A 24,113-nucleotide genomic window follows, 5' to 3' on the forward strand; every position below is an offset into this window, starting at 1 on the left:
TTGGTAAGGAAAATAACATTTATATCAGTAGGAGAAAGATAAAGTAACATGGCACTAAATGTTGAATTTGTATACCCTTCCCCAACCTCCCTCCCGAATCTCTTCAAATGTTTTTGAAGAGAGAAAACTTGGTCTGGCTATCCAGGAATGTGATTTTTTAAAAACTATTAGATATTAGGTTTGAAATTATTACACATCTGGGTGACTTAGTTGAGGATCCAACTTCAGCTCAGGTCATGATCTCGTGGTTCATGGGTTCGAGCCCTGTGTAGGGCTCTGTGCTGACAGCATGGAGCCTGGAGCCTGCTTCAGATTTTGTCTCCTTCTCCCTCTACCCCTCCCCCGCTCACACCCTGTCTTTCTCAAAAATAAACATTAAACAAAATTAAGTGAAATCATTACACACAATTCTTGATCATGAGTGTTCATGAATTCTCTTCTAGTTCTTGACTGTCACCCACGAGAAAAGTAGTTGATGAGAGTGGGTGATATTTAACCTTTTTTTTAATTAAAAAATTTCAAATAGCTGCAATGATAGTCTAATAGCCCATTTTGTTTTTCTCATGGACGCACATAATGTTGATAATTGTGAAAACGTGAATGGAATTGAAATCCAAAACTTACTTTCAAGTGATCTAAGTGTTGGGGAAACTCCGGTGAGGTCTCCCTGTGGCCAGCTCAGAGGTCACAGCCCCCACTGATGGACATAAGGCTAAGACCGAGGCCTCCTGGCTTTCCCCACCCAGCCCTTCGGGCCCCTCCCCCCTCCCCTGGGCTGATGGTGTGTCCGCTGTACGCGGGAGCTGATGGTTACATTTCCAGGGATTTTGTGAGCCATTTTAAATGTTGAATTATATAAACTCATAATTACATGAATCATGTTAAAAATATGGATAATAAATCCTCACAACTCACCACAGACTGATTATTTGACCACAGGACCGTTACCTATGCTCTGGAGGTGATTTCCATCCATCCTATGTATGCGACGGCAGCGCTGTGTAATGGCATCCTACTGGGCGGGTCTTTCTAACTCCGGGCTCAGTGACCGCATGCTGCTGGCTCAGGATCGGCCATGGTGAGAAGATTCACGCCACGGAAATCAGCAAATGCTGCACATTGGGCCTTGACCTACTGCTCCTCTCTCCCTGAACCTCACCCCACCAGCAATCAAACATTTATCAGCACACCCCCGGCTCCATGCCACTGGGGATAAACACCTAGGGGCTCCAGATGCCCAGAGGGCTGAGGACTTAGAGCAGTGGCCTTCTTGACACTGACACATGCTATAATGTCACCCGCAGTAAGAGAGCATCTAAGGAAGCTAGGGGGCTGGTCTCTCTCCAGCCTGGACCCTGAAGGCCTACTCGGCTACCACGAGCCACCTGCCCACATCAGGGAGGCGTGGATACAGGTCAAGGACAATCTAGACTCCCAGGAACACACAGCTGGAGATGGGGTTCCTCAGCTTTTTAACGCTCACACCCACTTTTATGGAACAAAGAAACAAGCCCTCTTCCTTACTTGGGATTTTGAAATTTCAAAATAAATTGTAACCCAAAGTGCACCAGAAGGTTAGTCTGAGAATGCTCTTGCGCACCGCAGGCCCCACCGCACGCAGTGTTAAGTATCACTTCTGGAGGGTGGTCAGAGGTTTCCCACAGTGTTAGCCGGGGGAAGACTATAAAGGCAGAGCAGAACCAGCAGCCAGTCTGCTATGATGGGGCCGCCGGGCCCATCGTGGGAGGGGGCCCAGCCCCAACACTGGAGCAAGACTGTGGTGGGGCAGGGCATGTCTACACAGACAGACTGTGGAGACGGGGCATCAGCCACCCATGTGAACCCCACTTGGATGCCGATCCAGACAAACCAATTGTAAAATCACTTGAGAAATCCACAGGGTATGACACACTGACTACTAGCTAATTCCAGAAATGGGCTCACCTTGTTGTGAGTGGTACTAGGCAGTAAGGTTATGTGAGAAAATATCCCTAGTTTTTAAGAAATACCTACCGAAGTAGGTGTGAAATTATATGGTATCTGGGATTTACCTTAAAATATTCAGCAAAAAACAGATGAAGCAAATGTGGGAAAATCTTGATAATTACTGAATATGGGTGGTAGGGGTTTGCTGCACTGTAATTTAAAAATTGTGGGGGGTACCTGGCTGCCTCAGGTGGTGGAGCGTGCGACTCTTCATCTCAGGGTTGTGAGTTGGAGCCCCATGTTGGGTGTGGAAATTACTTAAAAATAAAATCAATCAACTGAAATGTAAATCAAAGAATTGATTAATATAATCATGGAATTCCCCAGTTCCTTGAAGTGAGGAGATAGTTGCTTCAGCCGCCTTTTGGAGCAAATGCTTGACGTTCACGTACAACAATCACAAGCTGGTCTGCCAGTTCGGAAAATGCCACTTCCTCAATTTTACTTCTTGGGGTGGTCATAATCCTCAAATCTTTAGAAGGTAGAAAACTCTTAGCAAGAAGGGAAGGAGGGAGGGAGGGGGGAAAAAAGGAAAGGAAGAAAGTAGATAATGCCACTCTTGGGCCTCAGGCAGTGGAGTGGAGCCTGGGACGTTCTCCAAGGACAGAACTTCCAGACAGCCTTCGCAAGAGGTGCAGCACGTTCCTTTGAGCAAAGGGATGCGAGCTGGCTGCATGCACAGCCCCTAAAGCAGAGGCACTTGACTGCGGTCCACAGATCTCTGATGCAAGACTCTAAATGCACATGCACAGTTTTCTAGACAACACTCAGCTTTCCTTGGATTCTTGCAGGGAGGGATCCATGTCCCCAGAAGTTAAGAACCACCGCTCTTCATTAAAGAGGGTTTGAAAGCAAACTGATTAGATTGAAGCTCTGGCCATAGGTTGTCATAAGGAAAGATTTTTATTTGAGAACATCTGATACTTTTGGAAAAGCTCCTACTGGATCCAAAAAACCCTGACGGACAGCCCATCTCCAACACCCCTACCAACCAGAGTGGTCCTGCAGACAAACGGGCCCGTCCCCACTGGCCCTGCTCCCACCACCCGCACCTCCCGCCAGCACAATCTAACTGAGGCTGCCCGGACACTGCAACCCCAAAGCAACTTTGCAGGCATGGGGAAAGGTCTCCACTCCCAGGCCAAAGCCCCCGGCAGGAGATACTAACAGCACACTGGGTGACGTGATGCGTGGAGACAGGCACCAGGGTTATTCTGACTGTGGCCAGAGTCAGGGAGACAGCAGAAGCTCTGTGTCCTAGAGGTCCTCTGGGTTCAGTGACGGCTCACGGATGGCTGGGGAAGTGCTGGCTTCCCCGTGTGTGACCGCCTCGTAGTCTCCCAGTGTCCCCACGGCACTGCATCCCTTGTTAAATGGCCACCACACTTCCTCATCCTTCAAATGAGAACTGATTCTCTCTCCCCGAGAATCTTTTATTCTTGAAGCTGTCGGGCGGAAGGACAGCAGCACCGTTCAGTTCCAGGTAACTGTGGGGTCCCGAGGTGTGGGCCGAGGCCTGTGCAGGACAGGACAGGGCAGCGGTTCCACCGAAGGGCTGCTCACTACTCAATGCCACTGCCCACTGCCTGTCTAGCCTCTGGCGAGAGGTCTGAATGGACGTCTGATGGCAGCGATGAGGGCCCACAGGGACATGGACACCTGCCTTTGGGCTGACATGAGGACCCGACTCTGAGAGCGCAGTGTCTTTTTCTGAAGCGCTGTGCTCACTTCAGCGCCGGAGCCTCAGGAAGAATGCGTGTTTACACTCCGTGCTCTCCAAGGGGTAGTATTTATCATAGAAATCTAAGACGTATTCTTCAGTCTTGAATCCAAACTTCTGGTAGAGCAGCATAGCAGGGTTGCTTGCTGAGACGTGAAGGGTCACATCCTTGCCCATGCAGGTCTGCCAAAAAGAGTGGAAAAGTACGGGATGAGAATGAAAGCGCCTGAGGGAAAATGAGTAGGTGAGGAAAGTCTGTGAAGTGTAGGTAGGTAGTCATGGCAACTGGGGACAGCAGGGACCTCAGCTGAGGCACCGCAACACGCAGCAACAGCTGGTAGCCAGAGTCACTCTCGGCTGCCGACAGAGTCACTCTCAACTGAAACTACGAGACTAAGGGAATGGATGGTATGCTGGCTGTTTTCACTCACTGAGGCAAAGGGCCCGGGGGAGGGGGGTGGGGGGGGGAGAGACAGGTCACTGTCAACTGGATTACTTTCTTTAGAATTCAATTACACTTAAACACATCACACATATCAACAGCAGGCACTCTGACAATCTCAAAGAAATAGAGAACAAGACAAGGCGTTCTGCTTCTTTATTATTATTTTTAATTTTAGAGAGAGAAACAGTGAGCGGGGGAGATGGGCAGAGAGAAAGAGAATTTTAAGTGAGGTCCACGCTCGGCATGAAGCCCAACGTGAGGCTCAATCCCACAACCCTTAGATCATGACCTGAGCAGAAACCAAGAGTCAGACACTCAACAGACTGGGCCACCCAGGTGCCCTGAGAAGTTCGCTTTTAAAAACTAGTAGACGCTATCCTGTATTCAAACTTGTAAACATTCCTTCTGTTCCTAGACCTACTAGAAAAGATGCTAAGTAATGGGGCTAGATATGAGGTATTAGGACTTTCATTTAGTTATAAGACCTGAAAACCCTGTATAGACCTTCAGAATCCCAGTCCTCCTCTGTCCCTCCCAAACTGATAGAATTAGCTTCTCAGAACTGTGATTTCTGTATTCAGCACTGGCCTAATCCTAGGGGGAAAGAGTAATCATCATTCTATTAACACAAGGCAAATTCTTAAGATTCTTTAATGAGCTACACAGAAGAAAGTACCAAAAGTCATATGAACTAAGAATGTGCTTTCTAATGAGGAAGGCATGGAAATACTGAGGCTGACAGGGTCCTTGAGCTTTTGTAACCCACGGTTCCCTGAGGCCTAGATTTAAGAGGCCTCTAGGTAGACAGCGGCCATCTTCTCTCTGCTTCACTCACATTCTGAGCCCTTCGGCGTGACTGAGCATTAAGATGAACGCTGTGGAGTGATGTTCGTGCCCACACGCAGTCTAACCATGGCATCGTTGAGTACTACTGCCCAACTGGGCAGTACTGTCTGGGCCCGGGGCTCACAGTCTGGCTGAGGCCAGGCCCCGCACCCAAGGATAGATACTCTCCCACCTACCCAGCGAGCACTCAGTCAGTACTGACGATGCGCCAGGCCCTCTATCAGGCACACCCGCAGCAAGGCAGCCCCTGCTCATGAGGGGAAAGGCAGCAGTGCAGCAGACGGAGATGGAAGGGAGAACAGGGTGGAGGTTGTGGCCATGAGTGAGGTGGGGGGTGGCACAAAAACTGAGAGCCTCAGCTGAACACAACACAAGGGAGCACGTGCTGTCAGGTGAAGAGAGAAGAAAGCAATTTTTAGAAAACGGTTCTAGGTTTCTGCTGACATTTGGGAAATGTTGAGCAAGTTTCATTAGAAACTGGAAAAACAAGGGCACCTGGGTGGCTGAGTCAGTTAAGCATCTGACTCTTAATTTCAGCTCAGATCATGATCTAACGGTTTGTGAGTCTGAGCCCCACATCAGGCTCTGTGCTGAAAGTGCAGAGCCTGCTTGGGATTCTCTGTCTCCCTTTCTCTCTCTCTCTCTCTCACCCCTCCTTCTCTCTCTCTCTCTCTCTCTCTGCCTCCACCCCACTCATGCTGTCTCTCTCTCTCTGGCTGTACCCCACTCACACTTGCTTTCTTTCTCTCTCCAAATAAATAAACAAACTTAAAAAAAATTGGAAAAACATTTTGTCTTTTCCTTCCTCTATTTAAAAGGAAACTTGCCCACATAACACACAATCCTTCAGGCCAAATGGTTTCTAAATAAAAGTTACCAGAACAATCTGGGGGGTGAAAAATCCCTTACATGTTTTTCTGATGTTAGTATATAAATATATGGTGTATTTTCAACAGTGTTATGGATATATAAAAGAATGAATTATAATTCAATATTAAAATCACATCTTAAGGGGCACCCGGGTGGTTCAGTCAGCTAAGCGTCCAACTTTGGCTCAGGTCATGATATCGCGGTTTGTGAGTTCGAGCCCCACATCGGGCTCTGTGCTGACAACTCAGAGCCTGGAGCCTGTTTCGGATTCTGTGTCTCCCTCTCTCTTTGCCCCTCCCCCACTCACACTCTGTCTGTCTGTCTTTCTCCCTCTCAGAAATAAAAGGTTAAAAAAAATTGTTTTCAGAGAGAGAGAGCGTGAGCAGGAGAGGGTCAAAGAGAGAGGGAGACACAGAATCTGAAGCAGGCTCCAGGCTCTGAGCTGTCAGCACAGAGCCCGACGCAGGGCTTGAACCCACGAACCGCGAGATCATGACCTGGGCTGAAGTTGGACGCTTAACTGACTGAGCCACCCAGGCACCCCTAAAAAAATTTTTTTTTAAATCAAATCTTAAAAGGTTGGTACCAGCTTATACAGTGATACTAAAATTAATAATAATCAGCAATAATATGTACTACTTGTTAATATAGTTTTGCTAAAATGCTTAAAAATATTTGACACTTTTTGCAACAACTTAGGTAGCATTATGCTTGAGGAAACAAGTCAGATAGGGAAAGACAAACACTATATGATCTCACTTACATGTGGAATCTAAAGACCAAATAAAAAGCTGAACTCACAGACTCAGAGAACAGACTGGTGATAGCCAGAGGATACAGGGTGGGTGAACTGGATGAAGGAGGTCAACAGGTACAGACTTCAGTTCACAAGTCAGTCCTCGACAGGTCATAGAGACCATAGTTTACTGCATATTTGCAAGTTGCTAAGAGAACAGAGCATAAAAGTTCTCATCCCATGAAGAAAAATGTCTGTAACCACGTGTAGTGACGAGTGGTAACTAGACTTACTGTGGGGAACATTTCGCAACATAGACAAGTATCAGGTCATTATGCTGTAAGGCTGAAGTGAGTGCATTTTGTATGTTAATGCCCCTGTAAGGAGAAAACCCCTAAATATCACAGCTGCACTTCCACTTCTCAGAGTTGTGGTGATGGTGCTTCTAAGAGCATCAGCAGTTACCAATAGGGGTCGTTATATAAGCGCTTTTGATTCTCACTTTTGGTATTTTCTCATCTTATCTACTATATGTGTTTACAACCTGGTTTCTTTGAAGATTACTTTGCCAAAAGAAAGAAAGTCTGAGTCAGGGGCAGACAGAGAGGGAGAGAGAGAATCTCAAGCAGGCTCCACGCTCAGTGTGCAGCCCAACATGGGGATCATAACCTGAGCCAAAATCAAGAGTCAGATGCTTAATCAACTTAACTATCCACGTGCCCCTCAAACTGGTTTCTTTAAAACCTGGGCCTGGGGGCGCCTGGGTGGCTCAGTCAGTTAAGTATCTGACTTCAGCTCAGGTCATGATCTCACAGTTCGTGAGTTCGAGCCCCATGTCGGGCTCTGTGCTGACAGCTAGCTCAGAGCCTGGAGCCTACTTCAGATTCTATATCTCCCTCTCTGACCCTCTCCTGCTCATGCTGTCTCTCTCTCTCTCTTTCTCTCTCTCTCAGTAGTAAATAAATTTTTTTTAAAAAAAGAAAAGAAAAAAAGAAAACCTGGGCCTGAATAGTCATTTTATTCTAGAGGGCCCAAGATTTTTTCTTTTCTTTTCTTTTTTTTTTTTTTTTTTTTTTTTTTTTTTTTNGACAGAGGCAGAGAGAGAGGGGACAGAGGATCCAAAGCAGGCTCTGCCCTGACAGCAGTGAGCCTGATGCGGGGCTCAAACTCATGAACTATGAGATCATGACCTGAGCTGAAATTGGCTGCTCAACCAACCGAGCCACCCAGATTCCCCGACAGTGACCTTATTAGGGGGCCAAAGATTTTTATCTGTGTGATGGTGACTGGCGTTCTTTTACTGGGTTTGTGACCACCCGTCCTGTTGGGCACGGTAGGAAGGCCCAGCTCGGCTGCATCCCTCCCCCGAGCCTTCAGAGGAGCCCAGAGCCACGCTGGGAGCACAGGCGCCTCACCTGAATCAGATGATAGATCATGAAAGTTGCGATTCCCGCTCTTCTCCATTCAGGATGGACAAACAGAAATGAAATGTAAGCTTCATTGTACTTCACGTCAGGAACCATGAAGCCAAAGGCAATGATAACTTTCTTATAAAGGACAACAACACTGAAGTCCGGGTACTGCAGGCACTCAGACAGGTCAATGCCTATGGGAAGGAGGTAAATGGACATTAACAACAAAAAAAACCTGAAGACAAAGATATTAGCATAGACATCATACATTCAAATCATGAAAATAAAAGTAAATTTTAGAAAATAATCAAAATTAACACCATCTTTCCCAAGTACACATGTTAGAAGAAGCAAGCAGGATAGGGTGGGTAGCAGAGAGCACCCAGGTTTAGAATGGGATACACTTGGCTTTGAACTTAGCCTCCTCTGCAACATGTGTCAGCTGACACCTTTCTAAGTGTCCGGGCCTTAGCGTCTGCACTCCTAGGCCTCACAGGGTGGGAGCAGAGATCCAGAGAACCAATATTGTTGTGTTCTTCACCTCATACATAATTTATAATTTATACATTTTTTATTATAAATCTTTTGTACAAATGCTACATTTTACAGTAAAGGGGTTTAAACAAAAAACGATTCCGTGCATGATGTATGGAAGGCACCCAGCATAAGCTCAGGAAATAGCAGATGCTGCCAGAATGTTCCTTTCAGCCCCCATACCGCTCCTAACAGAAGAGCACAACCCTGCCACCACGTGCACTATGACATGATTACCAGACAACAAAGATGACACAGCTCTAATCCCAAGCAAATCTTATCTACCACCTGGAGGACATGTAATTTTTCCTTTACGCTTCAAAGCAGTGCGGTAAGGGAGATCCACAAAGAACATGCTTATATTTAACAAAGAAAATGTGCTCTTTAACTGATGGCTTTGGTTTTCAGAAAGACAATATATTAAGACTGATAAAATGACAAATCGTATTGGGTTTACTCCTATTTTCAAAGTCTGGAATTGGGGTATTTGGGTTTTTAAAAATACCTTTTCAGGGAGCATAGGTGGCTCAGTTGGTTAAATGTTGGACTTCGGCTCAGGTTATAATCTCACGGTTTGTGGGTTCGAGCCCCACACTGGGCTCCGAGCTGACAGCGTGAACCTACTTGGGATTCAAGCTCTCCCTCCCCTGCTCAGGCCTTCACTCTCTCAAAGTAAATAAACTTAAAAAAAAAACAAAAAAACACCTTTTGGCTGTACTAACACTCTCCAGGTAACAGCTAAATAAACAAAATTACAGAATTATTGAGCAAAAAAATAAAATATGTCCAAACATGTCCAAACTACCAGTCTGTGTACCACGGGCAGACATTACCTGGTATCTAAACATATGCAGAAGCAAAACAGGATGAATCTTTTATTCTGGCAGCAGAGAGAAACATACAAAAGCACTGTTTATTACTTTAATTGCTGGTTTCGTCTTGACCTTAGGAAGAAAGAGGTATTCATATTTTACTCTTTCCATGAGAGTAGAAGACGAACTAAATGAAATCCTGAGTAAAGGTTTTAGAGTCACACAACATACACTAATTAAAAAAAAAATTACTAATGTGAACTGGATAAGAAACCGATCTGCCCAGTTTGGGAGGGGGGACATACCAGGCCAGAAGAACTCCTGACACATAGAGTTTATGGTCGGGATGTGATTTGGCCGGACGTAGCAGTAATCAAGAGGTGCATCAGCTTCTGGGGTCCAGTGAGGGTCACTCCTGTGCAGGTGGGAGCGAATCTGTGACAGGAGCTGCAGTTTGGGTGGCTTTGTTTCATAATCACGCCTCCAGGATCACAGGAAAAGAACAAATTCAAGTCAAGAAAAACACCCAGAATTATTCCTAGCCAACTGATTCACATAAACTCTTTAATCTGCTACTTTATATGGCAGATAGCTTGTAACAGCTACAATACTTTCCTGGTATGAAATTTAAGATTTGCTCTGTTAAACATTCATCAGACCAAAACGCTCTGCACGGCCAGGAAGCCTGCTTGTGCTGGAGCCTTGACGAACAGAGTGAGAACACAAACGGCAGTCTGACTCAGCCCGGAGAGCTCCGGCCCAGGACGCAGCCCAGGGAGGGACAGTCCAGCCCTGCCAGGTCGCCGGGGCAGGCTCGCACGCTGCTTCTCACTGGGTTGGCCCAGGACGCCGGTGCCCGGCAAGGAGGATCCTGGGACTCTGGGGCCAGTGTGGCCAGCCAGACAACACACTTTCTCAAGACAGCACTGGGGCGCCCTGGATAGCTCAGTTTCCACGGCACTGCCTAGACAGACTCGTCATCACCCCAGATATAAGCCCACACGAGGCATCTCTCCCATTTACTCATTTGCAGACTACTAGATACACACAACTTTGAAATGTAGAAGAAACACAATAAAATAGAATGCAATCTAACAGAGTTAACTTACGCTTGCTTTTTAAACTTCTGTCAAAGGACCATCCTTTCTGCAAAAAATGTACAGCTCAAGCAAGCCAAGGAGGAGACTGAATGCGGAGCACAGACTCGGTCCGAGCTGCCGTCAGCTCACAGGGCTGGTCTCGACTCACGCTGACAGGGGACCAGGGTGCAGAAGCCACAAATGCTGTGCCTCACAACACACTCGATTCCGCAGCTCTTCCCCGCGTACCTGATGTAAGGCTTCAGGATCCGGGAGGTGTACGGGCTGACAATACTCTGGTCCACAGCCATATCTTCTGATCCCACCAAACGATACAGAAACTTGGTGGTCTGGTGCCGAAACCCTTTCCTGGATGGCAAGGCGGTCTAGGAGAAAGAAACCCATTATGTAAAAGTAGTCACCCGAAGGACTGGTTTAATTTGTCAGAGAATTAGTACGTAGGACAGTGTTATGTGTTAGAAAGTGGGTCTTTTTGTATCACTTATCTGCAGAGCTCCAGGTTTCAGTCCATACCTCATAGGTACCTTTGCATAAAACTAGATATGAAAAAAACCAGTGCCAGTTGTAACAGTTTAAAATCTAAATAATTAAACAAATTTTAAAGTTACTTAAACATTTTTAAGTCATTTAAGTGAGTGAAATGCAGGACTGAGCACTGGATACAGCTCCCGTAGGTTTCCTTTCACCTAGTAACGCCACCAGCCCAGCCATCATCAGCTGTTAACCTGTACTAGTGGCATCTGTGTATGAGACACGTGGTCACACTGGGAGCAGTCTGTTACCCACAGAGCAGTGGGGGCCAGTTACTGCTGCCCCTGCGTGTGGGTCTATTAAAACACGCCTCTACTCCAATGAGTAAATTCGACAAGACTAGGACTGATGCAGGCTACCACTCCCAGGCTGAATCGAGACAGTGGAGAGGCCCCGCCAGGGGCTGAATGAGGAGGGGGTCTGCACTCCTTAGGTGAGTGTCCTAACAGGTGGGTTTCATGCCAGGAGCCCGACTGCAGTTGCCTGTTTCCGGGAGTGCTGCCCCAGGGCCCTCGGTCATGTAGTAACAGGACATGTGCAATTAGGGTTTTACAGCAAAGGGCCCAGATGGAAGATTAAAAGGTGCATTTATACACTGGTTTGCCAAGGGCTGGATGAAGTTTAGAAACCTGAGTTGTTTAGGAGAGTCAGTTTGCTCTTGAGCTTAGAAAATAACTTTCTTGGAAGGAGAGCAAGAATTTCTTCTTTTATAATTTCTCTTATTCTATCCCAAACTGGACACCAAAACTTTCAAAGGATGACTTTGAAATTCTTCCAGGACTTCCAAATAAGTTTGGGAGGGCGATTCAGAGCTATGCCATGTAGTCTCCAAACACGGCCTCAACACTTCCTCCTGTGCCCGTGGGGTACCTGTGGCTCCTCATGTCAAACGGCAGAGTCTGTTCCCTCCCCTTGAATCTGGGTGGGCCTGTGACACCTTGACCAATGCAAGGTGCAGAAGTGACATTCTGGGACCCTGAGCACAGGCACAAGGACCGGTCCTTTTTCTCTCTTCACGTCCAGCAGCCATGGCGTCCAGCAGCCATGGTGTCCAGGCTAGCCCACTGAGTGAATAGAGGCCACATGGTGATGGGCTCGGGAGGAAGGCCATCCTGGTCATTCCAATCCTGATCCAGCTTCCTACTGAAGGCAGCCATGTGAGGGACCTTGGCCTTCAGCACACAGGGTAGAACCACCACCCAGTTGAGCCTAGTCAACCCACAGAATCAGAAGAAATATCCAATATTGTTTTAAGCCTCTACGTTCTGGAATGGTTTGTTGTGCAGCAACAGGTAACTGAAATCCAGCCTCCAAACCACTGGCCCATGACAGACGAAGCAGTTAATGTTTCGAGGTCAGTTATGTGGAACTCCATAGGTGTTACCCAGTACCCCAACTTCCTGCCATCGCTGCCTTCACCCTAGTCTAGACCACCTTCAACTTCTGCCAGGATCACTACCACTGCTTCCCATTGGCTTCCCTCTCACCACTCTCACCCCTTACACTCATGCCCACACACACCCAGATGCTTCTTTTAAAAACAAGTAAGTTCACTTCCCTTGGTCAATATTCCTATTTGGCTTCCCTTACAATTCAAAGTTCTTACCTGTGACTTGCAGGATTTGTCCTGTTACCTTGGTGGCCTCATCACCCACCCATTTCCTCTCCCATCATGATGTTCCAGCCCCCCACACCAAACTACCTGCTGCACTGGGGCCTGCACCTGGGCCTTCTGCCCTGAACCTCCTTCAGCCTGCCCCCTCCCTGTGGACCAGGACTGGGTCAAGTGCCACCTCCACCGAAAGACCCTATCCAAAGTGGTACGGCTGCCTTCTGCCCTTCCACCCCACCGCAACACCCACCTTGCAGGAAGTGATCCCGTTTACTTTGTTAGTCTTATCATCTCCCTGCTCCACAGGGCGGGCATCTTCTGCCCTAATTCACTGCAGGGTCCCCAGCTAGAAGAGTGCTTATTAACACATATGGAGTACTCAACTTAGATTTGCTGAACGACAAAATGGTGGGGAAAGAAGCATGCCAAAGTCAAATAAGTTTGGAAAGTGTTAAATGAGTTTCTTCAAACTTCTATTTCTAAATAAAAGAAGCACTAGATGGGCTGCTGGGCCCCTTCCCATATGTCTTGAAAGATGCCACCAAAGAGAAAGGGAAAATAGAACACAAAGGCTGTGAGAAACCCCAGGAAGGGACCAAAGGTGGCCGGGTACAGGTGAGGCAGCAAAGGCCAGCCTAGAGCAGAGTAAGGTGCTATACCACAGATGGGCCTTCCTAGTTAGGCCACTTCCTCTTGCAAGGTCCGCTCTGCGTGGACCTCTGCCAATCAACTTTGCCAGCAAGTGTCAGCCAGAGGGGTCACCTCAGGACACTGCTGAAGCCTCAAACTTGCTAACAGGGTGTCAAGCCAGGAACCAGGCTTTTCCCCTTCCCTTTAGGTGTACAGCAAAGGCATCTGGTTAGACCAAGGGAATATTCGTTCACGGGGGGGGAATATCAAGATATGTCAATGAGTGTAAAAGGAAAGAAAACAAAGTAAACCAACTGTAATGGAAATAGAAGAATTAATTTACTAGACAGCTGAGAATTCTCAAAAAGCAAAAGCACAGTCATCAAGGAAATGCAAACCCAAACTACAATGAGATACCACCTGACACCCACTACGATGGCTACCATCAAAAAGAGACAATAACGAGCCTTGGTAAGGATGTGTGGAGAAATCAAGATCTTCATGAAGTGCTGGTGAAAATGTAAGATAGTGCATGGATTCGGGAAAAAGTCCTTCAACATGTTAAACAAAATGTTACCATTTAACTAGGCATTCCCACTCTTGGATATATACCCAAGAGAAATAAAAGCCCACGTCCACACAAAGACATCTATACCAATGTGCAAGTGGCAATGTTCACAACAGCCTAAAGGTGGAAACAGATGCCTGGGTGGCTTAAGTTGATTGAGTGTCCAATTCTTGATTTCAGCTTGGGTCATAATCTTGGGGTTTGTGAGTTCAGGCCCCACATTGGGTCCTGTGAGGACAGTATGGAGCCTGCTTGGGATTCTCTCCCTCTCTCTTTGCCCCTCCCCAGCTCGCGCTCTTTCAAAATGAATAACATAAACTTAAAAAACAAACAAAAAAACAAAAGGTGGAAACAACCCAAGTGTCCATCAACTGATGAATGGATAAACAAAATGTGGTGCATCTATACTACACCATGGACAAATCTTAAAAACATGCTGTGAAAGAATGCCATCAGAAAAGGCTCCTATGGGGGTGCCTAGGTAGCTCAATTAAGCATCCAACTTTGGCTCAGGTCATGATTTCACAGTCCGTGGGCTCGAGCCCCATGTCAGGCTCTGTGCTGACAGCTCAGAGCCTGGAGCCTGCTTCAGATTCTGTGTCTCCCTCTCTTTCTGCCCCTCTCCCACTCATGCGCTGTTTCTCAATAATAAATAAATGTTAAAAAAATTAAAAAAAGAAAAGACTCTTATGTATTATGGGATTCCATTTATGTGAAATGTCTAAAATAAGTAAATCTAGGGGCGCCTGGGTGGCTTAGTCGGTTAAGCGTCCGACTTTCGCTTAGGTCATGATCTCGCGGTTCGTGGGTTCGAGCCCCGCGTCGGGCTCTGTGCTGACTGCCAGCTCAGAGCCTGGAGCCTGTTTCAGTCTGTGACTCCCTCTCTCTCTGACCCTCCCCTGCTCACGCTGTCTCTCTCTCTCTCTCTCCTAGAAATAAATAAAACATTTAAAAAAAATAAAATAAAATAAAATAAGTAAATCTACAGAGGCATAAAGTAGATTAATGGGAGCTGAGTGTGGGGGGTTGGGCTGTAATATTGATGAAAACATTCTAAAATTAATTATGATGATGGCTATACAACTCTGTGAATATAGCAGAAACCACCAAATTGTATACTTTAAAGGTGGGATTGTATGGTATGTGAACTGTGTCTCAACAAGGTAGTTAAAAAAAAAAAAAGCATAATAAATAGGCTCCAGGGCAATAAACCTAGAAACAGGAATGAATGTAGTTACTATGAATTTCTTACTCTTTACTGGACATTAAATGTATGACCACTAAAACAAAGCACTCTGTGAATGAGTAAGGGACAGGTTGAGAATCTCTTCAAAAAGACAAAGGAAGAGATAAAAGAATTAATGGTGTCAACCTCCATATTAGGAGTCTAGAAAATAGAATATATTTAAAGAAGTAATGCTAGGGGCACCTGTGTGGCTCAGTCAGTTAAGCATCCAATGCCTGATTTCAGCTCAGGTCATGATCTCATGGTGAGATCGAGCCCTGTAAAGGGCTCCACATGGGTGTGGGGCCTGCTTAAGATTTCCTTTCTTCCTCTCCCTCTACTCCTCTCCCACTGGTACCTCTTTTTCTGTCTCTGTCTCTCTCAAAATAAATAAATAAACATTAAAAAAAAAAAAAGACACAATGATAAAGACTTTCCCAGATTGGGGGTAACTTGCTGGCTCAGTTGGTAGGGCATATGACTCTTGATCTCAAGGTCATGAGTTCAAGCCCCACTTTGGGCATGGAGCCTACTTAAAAAAAAAAAAAAATTAAGAACTTCCAGATTAAAGAAGCATATAAGAAGACTTCTGGTTACCTGTCCAGCATATAAGGAGAATGGAAGATGTCAATACAGTCTAACAAGTAAAAGGTTCAACAAACTGAAAGTCAACAACCCTTCTTGGATGCATCAGAGAATTGAGATCACAGGGCACACTACTGCCCCCAAAACTGGAAAGACAAACAGGTGGATAAAGAGACTCATAATTTAGCAGAGTAGAAACCTCCAGGAACCAGTGGCGATTAGGAAAACTTAACCAGCAATAGACAAATTACTGCAGACACAAGGTGGATAACTCTGAGAGAAAACACTCTGGGTGGGGGATACACATTTTTGTGATTTTTACCTCCCGGAGCTCTACCAGGTTGTCAGGTTGGGATCAAAGAAAAATCCCCTCAGGCTTCTGGCAGGGAAAAGGTAGCCGTTTTGAAAATACAATACGTCAGAGTATGTGGGGTGTTTTTTTTTTTTTTTAATATTTATTTTGAGAGAGAGAGACAGAGTGCGAACGGGGAAAAGGATCAGAGAGAGACGGAGACACAGAATCTGAAGCAGGTTCCAGGCTCTGAGCTGTCAGCACAGAACCTGATGCGGGGCTCGAACCCACCAACTGTGAGATCACAACCTGAGCCAAAGTCGGACAGTTAACCGACTGACCCACCCAGGCGCCTCAGAGTATGTCGTTCTTTTTTTAAAAAAATTTTTTTTTAATGTTTTATTTATTTCTAGGAGAGAGAGAGAGAGAGAGACAGCGTGAGCAGGGGAGGATCAGAGAGAGAGGGAGTCACAGACTCTGAAACAGGCTCCAGGCTCTGAGCTGGCAGTCAGCACAGAGCCCGACGCGGGGCTCGAACCCACGAACCGCGAGATCATGACCTGAGCGAAAGTCAGACGTTTAACCGACTAAGCCACGAGGGCGTCCCTCAGAGTATGTCGTTCTTAACAAAGCCTATACTCAAGAGAAAGTGTTTTACCAGAGCCTAACATACTGGGTTCTATCAGAACCTAACCAACTTGTGGAAAGGGAATTACCTGTCTCCAACTCCTGCCAGTCATCCCATGCCTCCTAGCTGGGGAGGAAAATTAGAGAAGCACTGTGATGGTCACAGCCCAGAGGCACATGTTCACTAAAAGACTGAGAACTGATCATAGGACCACAGAATGCTTCTCACCCTACATCTCACCACCATAACACTCAAGGCCTACTTTCCACAATTCCTTTTACCCAGTAGATATTTGGCTTTCAACTAAAAATTACAAGGCATATTAAAAGGCAAAAAAACCAAAAAACAACAACAAAAAACCCCCACACTCTGGAGGTACCTGGTTGGCTCAGTAGGTTGGGCCACGACCTCACAGTTGGTGGAATTGAGCCCTGTGTAGGGCTCTGTGCTGACAGTGCAGAGCCTGCTTGAGATTCTCTCTCTCCCTATCTCTCTGCGCCTCCACAATTCACACGTTTGTGTGCCTGCTCACTCTCTCTCAGTAAATATACATGAAAACAAAAACAAAAACAAAAACACAGCCTAAAGAGAGAGAGAAAGCATCAGAACCACTCAGACAAGGCAGACATGCTGGAATTATTAGACTGGGAATTTGAAACAACTCTGATTAATATGTTAAGGGCTCTAATGGACAAATCAGACAGCACACAAGAACAGGCAGGCAATTTAAGCAAACAGACGGAAATTCTAACAAGAATCAAGAAGAAATGCTAGGGATCAAAAACGTTATAACAGAAATGAGGAACCATCTTTGGTGGGCTCATTAGTACACTGGACACAGCTAAAGAAAGAACCTCTGAGCTCAAGAATATGTCAAAAGAACTTCCAAAATTAAAAAGCAAAGAGAAAAGAAGACTAAAAAACCCAAAACTGTGTTACAAGGACAAAAAGTGTAAAATACACACAATAGGAATACCAGAAAGAAAAAAGAGAAAGGAACAGAAGAAATATTTGAAGCAATAATGACTAAGAATTTCCCAAATTAATCAAGACACCATACTGAAAGCACAGACCCAGGAAGCTCTGGGAACAAAAGGAAGATAAATGTCAAGATGAATCTGCTTAAAAGTATAAAGTTGAACACAAATCTAAATAGTTGCACTAATGCTTCAGTGAAGCTCAATTTTTTTTTTTTTTTTAAATTTTAGAGAGGGTATGTGCAAGCCAGAGAGGGGCAGGGGGAGAGAGAAAGAATCTTAAGCAGGCTCCACGCTCAGCACAGAGTGAGACACAGCGCTCGATCCCACAACCCTGGGATTATGATCTAGGCCAAAATCAAGAGTTGGAGGCTGAACTGACTGAGCCACCCAGGCGCCCCAGTAAAGCTTGATTTTAAAGTAACCTGTTCAGGGCGCCTGGGTGGCTCAGTTGTTTAAGCATCGACTTCAGTTCAGGTCATGATCTTGCAGTTCTTGAGTTCAAGCCCTGCGTCGTGCTCTGTGCTGACAACTCGGAGCCTGGAGCCTGCTTCAGATTCTGTGTCTCCCTCTTTCTGCCCCTCCCTGACTTGTGCTCTATCTTTCGGTCTCTCTTGAAAATAAATAAAACATTAAAAAAATTTTTTTCTAAGTAACCTTTTCACTCTCTTTGGCAAACCTCCCCTCCTCCCTTCTCAGCCTTTTGTTTCGGGAACCCAGGACCACCCTGAAAACCTAACAGACAAGGCTGGCAGCACAATCCTGACAAAATGGGTTAGATCCTGTATTTCCCTATAAACCCCCCAGACCCTTCCTCCTGGCAGGTTTGTGGTTTTGAAGGCCTTAGCCTGCCGTAACCTCCTTTGCCTGGCAATGCAATAAAGCTACCGTTCCTTTTTATCCCAAACTTTGTCCTGTGTTGTACTGGGGTCTAAAGCACAGAGGTCAATGCTTTTTGACAGCAAATTATCATATAAGGCACCTGTGACTGAAGACGTACAATATAAATGAGATCAAAAAATACTTTAAATGCACAAATAGAATTAAAGATCAGAAACAAAGAAAAAATTCTGAAAGCTTCCAAGGTATGGGAGAGTAACACAGGAGACCACCTCAAAGAAACAAGAATGAAACAAACAGTGAGGCTCTCAGGAGCAACACTACATGCAAGATCATAACAGAGTCATAATTTCAAAATTTTGAAAGAAAAAACAAAATTATAATTCTATATCCAGTTATGCTATCATTTAAATGCAAGAGTGAAATGAAGATATTCTTAGGCATACAGGTATTGAAAATTAACCTCAAAAAGACCATATTTTCAAAAGCTGTTAGAGGAAGTAGTCTAGCAAGAAAGTAATCTAGAAATTAATTTAGCAAGAAATTAATCCAGGCAGTAAGAGTGAATAAATAATTTAGTGAGGTTTACTGTTATCTAAGTAAACAACACAAAAGAAAAAAGACAGATAAAAGCGTGCAAAAATATTTTGTTTGAAGGGAAGACCACATGATAATATTAAAAAATTAAGAGAAAAAAACATATGCCCTAAGTTAGGACATACAGAAAGAATAAAAATAGAGCATATAACTTTCCTTATAGCAAAGAATCAATATAACATACCACTTTCTCTGACCACACATATGTGATTAGAAACTAAAACAATTATTAAAAGATACTTAAAACTTCCTATATACCTAGGGGCTCCTGGGTAGCTCAGTCAGTTAAGCGTCCAACTTTGGCTCAGGTCATGATCTCAGGGTTTGTGAGTTCGAGCTTTGAGTCAGGCTCTGTGCTGACAGCTCAGAGCCTGGAGCCTGCTTCAGATTCTGTGTCTCTTCTCTCTCTGCCCCTCCCCAACTCACGCTCTGTCTCTCAAAAATGAATAAACGTTAAAAAAAATTTTTTTTTAAATTCTTACATATCTAAAAAGTAAACAAACCAACAAACTGTTGAGTTACAGAGGGAATAATGAGAAAATTACAAAATTACTGATTGATAATAAACTCATATCACTTCAAAAGTCATGAGTCAAAAATCATAGCTAAAGCAGTATTGTAGGGATATTTACAGCTATGACTACCTTTATCAGAAAACAAGAAAGAGTATGGATTTGAATAAATGCATTTATAGCTGCTCTCTGTGAAGCTGCATTAAAATGACACTAAAATTCCAGGTTAAGATGGGGGATTAAACGCACAATTTTACTCCCTCTCCAAACCCACTAAACCTACAGAATCAGACTTCCAAAAAAGCAGAGAGAAGCATACAAAAATAGGAAGATCAGGTGGAAAAAACATCTGGGAAGCAGATGGATAAATATTAACCGCTTTAAAGCCTAAACTCCCAAGCTGGCTTTGGGTTAGGTGCGAACCAGCCCAATCTGGAAATGTAGCACCACCTAAAACCCAGTGGCAGCACCAGACTCCTCTGGAGCTGGGAATAAATGGGGTAGTTAGTAGAAGAAGGGGCAGATAAAAGCTGTGTGCACAGTAGTTCGATTCCCAAATCCTCAATCCCCTGCTGCTGGGTGGCTGCCTCCCCACAGAGGTCTGGCGGTCCCATCTCCAGCGCTCTGGAGGGGCAGCTCACGCAGAATGGAGGTGTGAGTACCACAAGTTGAAGGCTAAGGTCCCTCTTCCCTTAAGTGGTAATCAAGGCTCTGAGACAGGGAGAATGACTAGCCCAGGGGGAAAGACCTCAAGGAAGAGATGTTGGGGGTCCTTGTCAAAGGATGTTCCCAGATAATGGGTCTTGCACACAGAATTCCAGATTCAGCCTCGTTTTCCCTCACAATGGGAAAGCACTGCTTCTGGTACTGAAGTTGTCTCTCGGCTTGACCCAACACTAGCTTGGGATTTTGGCTTTAAGTTCAAGGCCTTTCAGGCATGAAAGGTCTCAGATTTTACTTCCCAGGCAGCTTTCCTCAGGAAGTCACTAAGAATATGCTCCACTAAAACAAGGGAGTAAAACTCCAACATGGTGAAGATGAGGCACAGGAAATGGAAGATTCAATACAGAAGAAGGGCAAATGAGTCTCCAGGGAAGGGACATTCCAGGACCACTACTGACTGACAGGTGTCACTCCAGGGGCAGGTACAGAGGCTATCATCGTAAGTCCCTGCTGCAATGCACCATCTTTTATTTATTAACTTTTATCATTTTATTTTATTCTTTTCACCATAAATGTACTCTTCAGGGGCATATGGGTGGTTCAGTCAGTTAAGCAGCCAATCTTGATTTCAGCTCAGGTCATGATCTAATGGCTCATGAGTTTGAGCCCTGAGTTGGGCTTCATGCTGACAGTGTGGAGCCCGCTTGGGATTCTCTCTTTCCCTCTCTGCCCTTCCCCTACTTGTACTCATTCTCTCTCTCAAAATAAATAAACATTAAAAAAATAAGTGTACTCTTTAATCCCCATCCCCTATTTCACCCATTGCCCCACCCACCTCTCCTCTGGTAACCATGAGTTTGTTCTCTATAGTTAAGAATCTGTTGGTTGGTTTTACCTTTTCTCCCCTTCACTTGTTTGTTTCTTAAATCTCACATATGAGTGAAATAATATGATATTTGTCTTTCTCTGACTGACTTATTTTGCTTAGCATTATACACTCTGGTTCCCTCCATATTGTTGCAAATGGCAATATTTCATTCTTTTTTATGGCTGAATAATATTCCACTGTGTATATCTACCCCATTTCTTTATCCATTCATCTACTGATGGACATGGGCTGCTTCCATAGTTTGGCTGTTGTAAATAATGCTGCAACAAACATCGAGGTGCATGTATCTCTTTGAATTCCGGTATTTGTATTTTCTGGGTAAATACTGAGCAGTGTTGATTACTAGATAGTAGGATACATTGGACCATCTATAAAACCTAAGGAGTTGTAGCCCAGAATCTCATCGGTGCTCAACTTGGCTTCACCACGTAGTCTGAGACTCCTCTACTCCCTCCATGCCCACTACGAGGATCAGCTGAGGACACGTGCCCCACAAATAACTGCTCTGACCTCCTACAAGCTGGAGGGAAGTACATGAGTCCAGACACAGGAAACAGGGCCCCACTGTCTGACAAAAGAGTTACTTTGATAGAGTAAAAATCAGGGTGCCCAGATTTCTGCCACCCTGAGTGGTATACACTGCAGGCCTGCCTGAGGCTCAGACTGTGGTAAGCCTAACACTTCCCAGGACTGCCTAATGACCTTGAACACTGACTTCTCTAGAAAGGGGTCATGGAACCTGAAGCCAGACATGACTGTGGGAGCTTCCTGCGGCTGCCATATCAATGGCTCACTAACCAGATGGCTTAAATAACAAACTTGTTCTTCTACAGTTCTAGAGACCAGAAGTCAGAAATCAAGGTGTTAGCAGGGCCGTGCTCTCTCTGAATATTGTAGGGAAGAATCTGTTCCATGCTTTCTCTTACCTTCTGGTATTGCCAGCTTTCACTGGTATCCCTTACTTGTGGACACATAGCTCTGCCTCAGCCATCACATGGTGGTCTCCCAGTGTCTGTTTCTGTGTCTCTTCCCTTCTTATAAGGATACCAGTCATACTGGACTAAGTGCCCACCCTGCTCCAGTATGACTTCATCTTAACTAATTACATCTACAAAGACCCTGTTTCCAAACAAGGTCACATTCATGGGTACAAGGGGTTAAAACTTCGATATATCCTTTTGGGGGACACAATTCAACCTACAACAATGACCCAGAGAGACTGCTTAGCTTATCCTCTCCTGGAAGCCTCCATCTAATAGTGGCAATTTCTTACACAGCTGGACTTTTGTCTCCTACTTAATTTTTAAAAACTAAAAGTGACATAAAAAACTCAGAGTGGCTTCCTCTTGGGGGGAGGGAGTAGGCAGTACACAGAACCTCCAAGGTGCTTGTAATGCTCGGTTTCTTTCTTTTTTTTGTTGTTGGCTAATGTTCTGTTTCTTAACCCAAGAGACAGGAAGAAAAGTATTTATTTAACACATAAACTATACTGATATGTTCTATGTATTCTTCTCTAGTAACAGGACACATGTCTTAATATAAAACATTAAGTACAGAGATTAAAAGACAAACCCACAAGAACAAAGAATGGGTGAGCAGGTGACTGCAGCCCAAGAATAATGAGTAAGTGGCAAACAGCTGAGACCAGAGAGCCAGAACCTAAGGCAGCAGTGAATGAAGACAGACCAGGAGCAGGGTGATGTACACGCAGAACCTCAGGAAAGGCAACAAGGGATGCCTTGTCATCGATTGGGTCCTGCTAACACTGAGAGTGGGCAATAGGACTATGGAGTAAGAGTCTCTCTACCTACGAGGTGAAAGCCTACAACTACACCCCCACTGCCTACATCCAGAAATGATCCTTCCCTCCATGAGCAGAAGATCAGAGTGTCCGAAGAGGCTCAGGAGAGGCACTGGACACCAGAGCACCTGGCCAAGCCAAGGATGGGACTAAAAACAGAGAGACTCAGGGGAAGTTTTCCAGCTGAATGGTAGGCTCCTGGACCACCCCACTCACCTCTAGGATATACAGGCAGGTTACTACTTCCTCGGAAAGATGCAAAATAGGAGGGAAAAAAAGAAAATTAAGGAATCCATCTAGAGTACGGGTTGTCAGCAAACTGTATCCCGCAGGCCAGATCCAGCCTGTTTAAGTAACTAATGCGTTACCGGGACAGAGCATGCCCATCCACTGTATCTTGCTTTCATACAACAGCAGACTTGATTAGTTGCAACTCATCCAAAACCATTTACTTTCTGACCTTTTACAGAAGGCCTGCCAACCCCTGGTGTACAGGGCTCAATATCCAAATAAGAGGTGTGCTCCTAAAAGACAGAACAGAGATAGGGCGCTTGGGTGGCTCAATCGGTTCAGTGGCTGGCTCCTGATTTCGGCTCAAATCATGATCTCATGGTTTGGGAGATCCGGATCCATGTCAGGCTCTGCACTGACAATGTGGGGCCTGCTTGGGAGTCTCTCTTTCCCTCTCTCTCTGCCCCTCCCTATCAAAATAAATAAACATTTTTAAAAAAGAGAGAGAAAATAGAAGACAGGAAATTAAGATGTTCCAGAGCTCCAGGAGTTTCAAACTGAAAGAGCCCACATACCACATGCCCAACATAGTGGAATAAAAAGCCCCACACACGATACTTCATAGAATAAGATCATAACACTGGCAATATCAGCCCACTGGTTCCCAAAGAAGACAGAAAATGTGCAAATAATCCTACTTGGCAATTATTTAATTCTATTTAGCGGTTCACCAACAGGGAAACAACTAGGAAACATGCAAATAAAAAATGTAACCAGAAACATGCAAATTAAAAAATCAGATTTCATTTTACAGCCAGCAGATTAGGAAAACTAGTTAAAGGCTGTTTAGGAGCAAGTGCTAGCAAAGATTCAGGGAAATCAGACCTGTCGTTCTTGCTGTGGGAAGGTTCATTCTCCAAGTTCTGAGTGGAGTTAACCATTCCCAGGAGCACTCACAGACTTGGACTCCCTGAATATTCTCAAGCTACGCTGCCACACACTCATCTGTTTCTCCGTGTTGTCTCCTAACTACTCAGATGTTGACAGGTCCTCAGATCCTGCTCAGCACAT

The 24,113-nt window shown here is 45.1% G+C and overlaps 1 protein-coding gene across 1 annotated transcript in view; it reads right to left on the reverse strand.

Moving 5' to 3' along the window:
- Positions 1-2,870: 2,870 nt before the first annotated feature.
- The window catches only part of KAT14 (lysine acetyltransferase 14), a 42,109-nt gene continuing 20,866 nt past the window's right edge, over positions 2,871-24,113 (reverse strand). The window contains exons 7-10 of the mRNA XM_077750141.1: positions 10,690-10,826; positions 9,667-9,842; positions 8,019-8,209; positions 2,871-3,889 (exon numbers count right to left, since the gene is read on the reverse strand). Coding sequence (XP_077606267.1) covers positions 3,716-3,889; positions 8,019-8,209; positions 9,667-9,842; positions 10,690-10,826 — 678 coding nt within the window. The 3' untranslated portion in view covers positions 2,871-3,715. The remainder of the gene's footprint in view (positions 3,890-8,018; positions 8,210-9,666; positions 9,843-10,689; positions 10,827-24,113) is intronic.

Source organism: Crocuta crocuta, unplaced genomic scaffold (genome assembly GCF_008692635.1).
Source record: "Crocuta crocuta isolate KB4526 unplaced genomic scaffold, BGI_CrCroc_1.0 scaffold209, whole genome shotgun sequence".
NCBI classification, from domain to species: domain Eukaryota; kingdom Metazoa; phylum Chordata; class Mammalia; order Carnivora; family Hyaenidae; genus Crocuta; species Crocuta crocuta.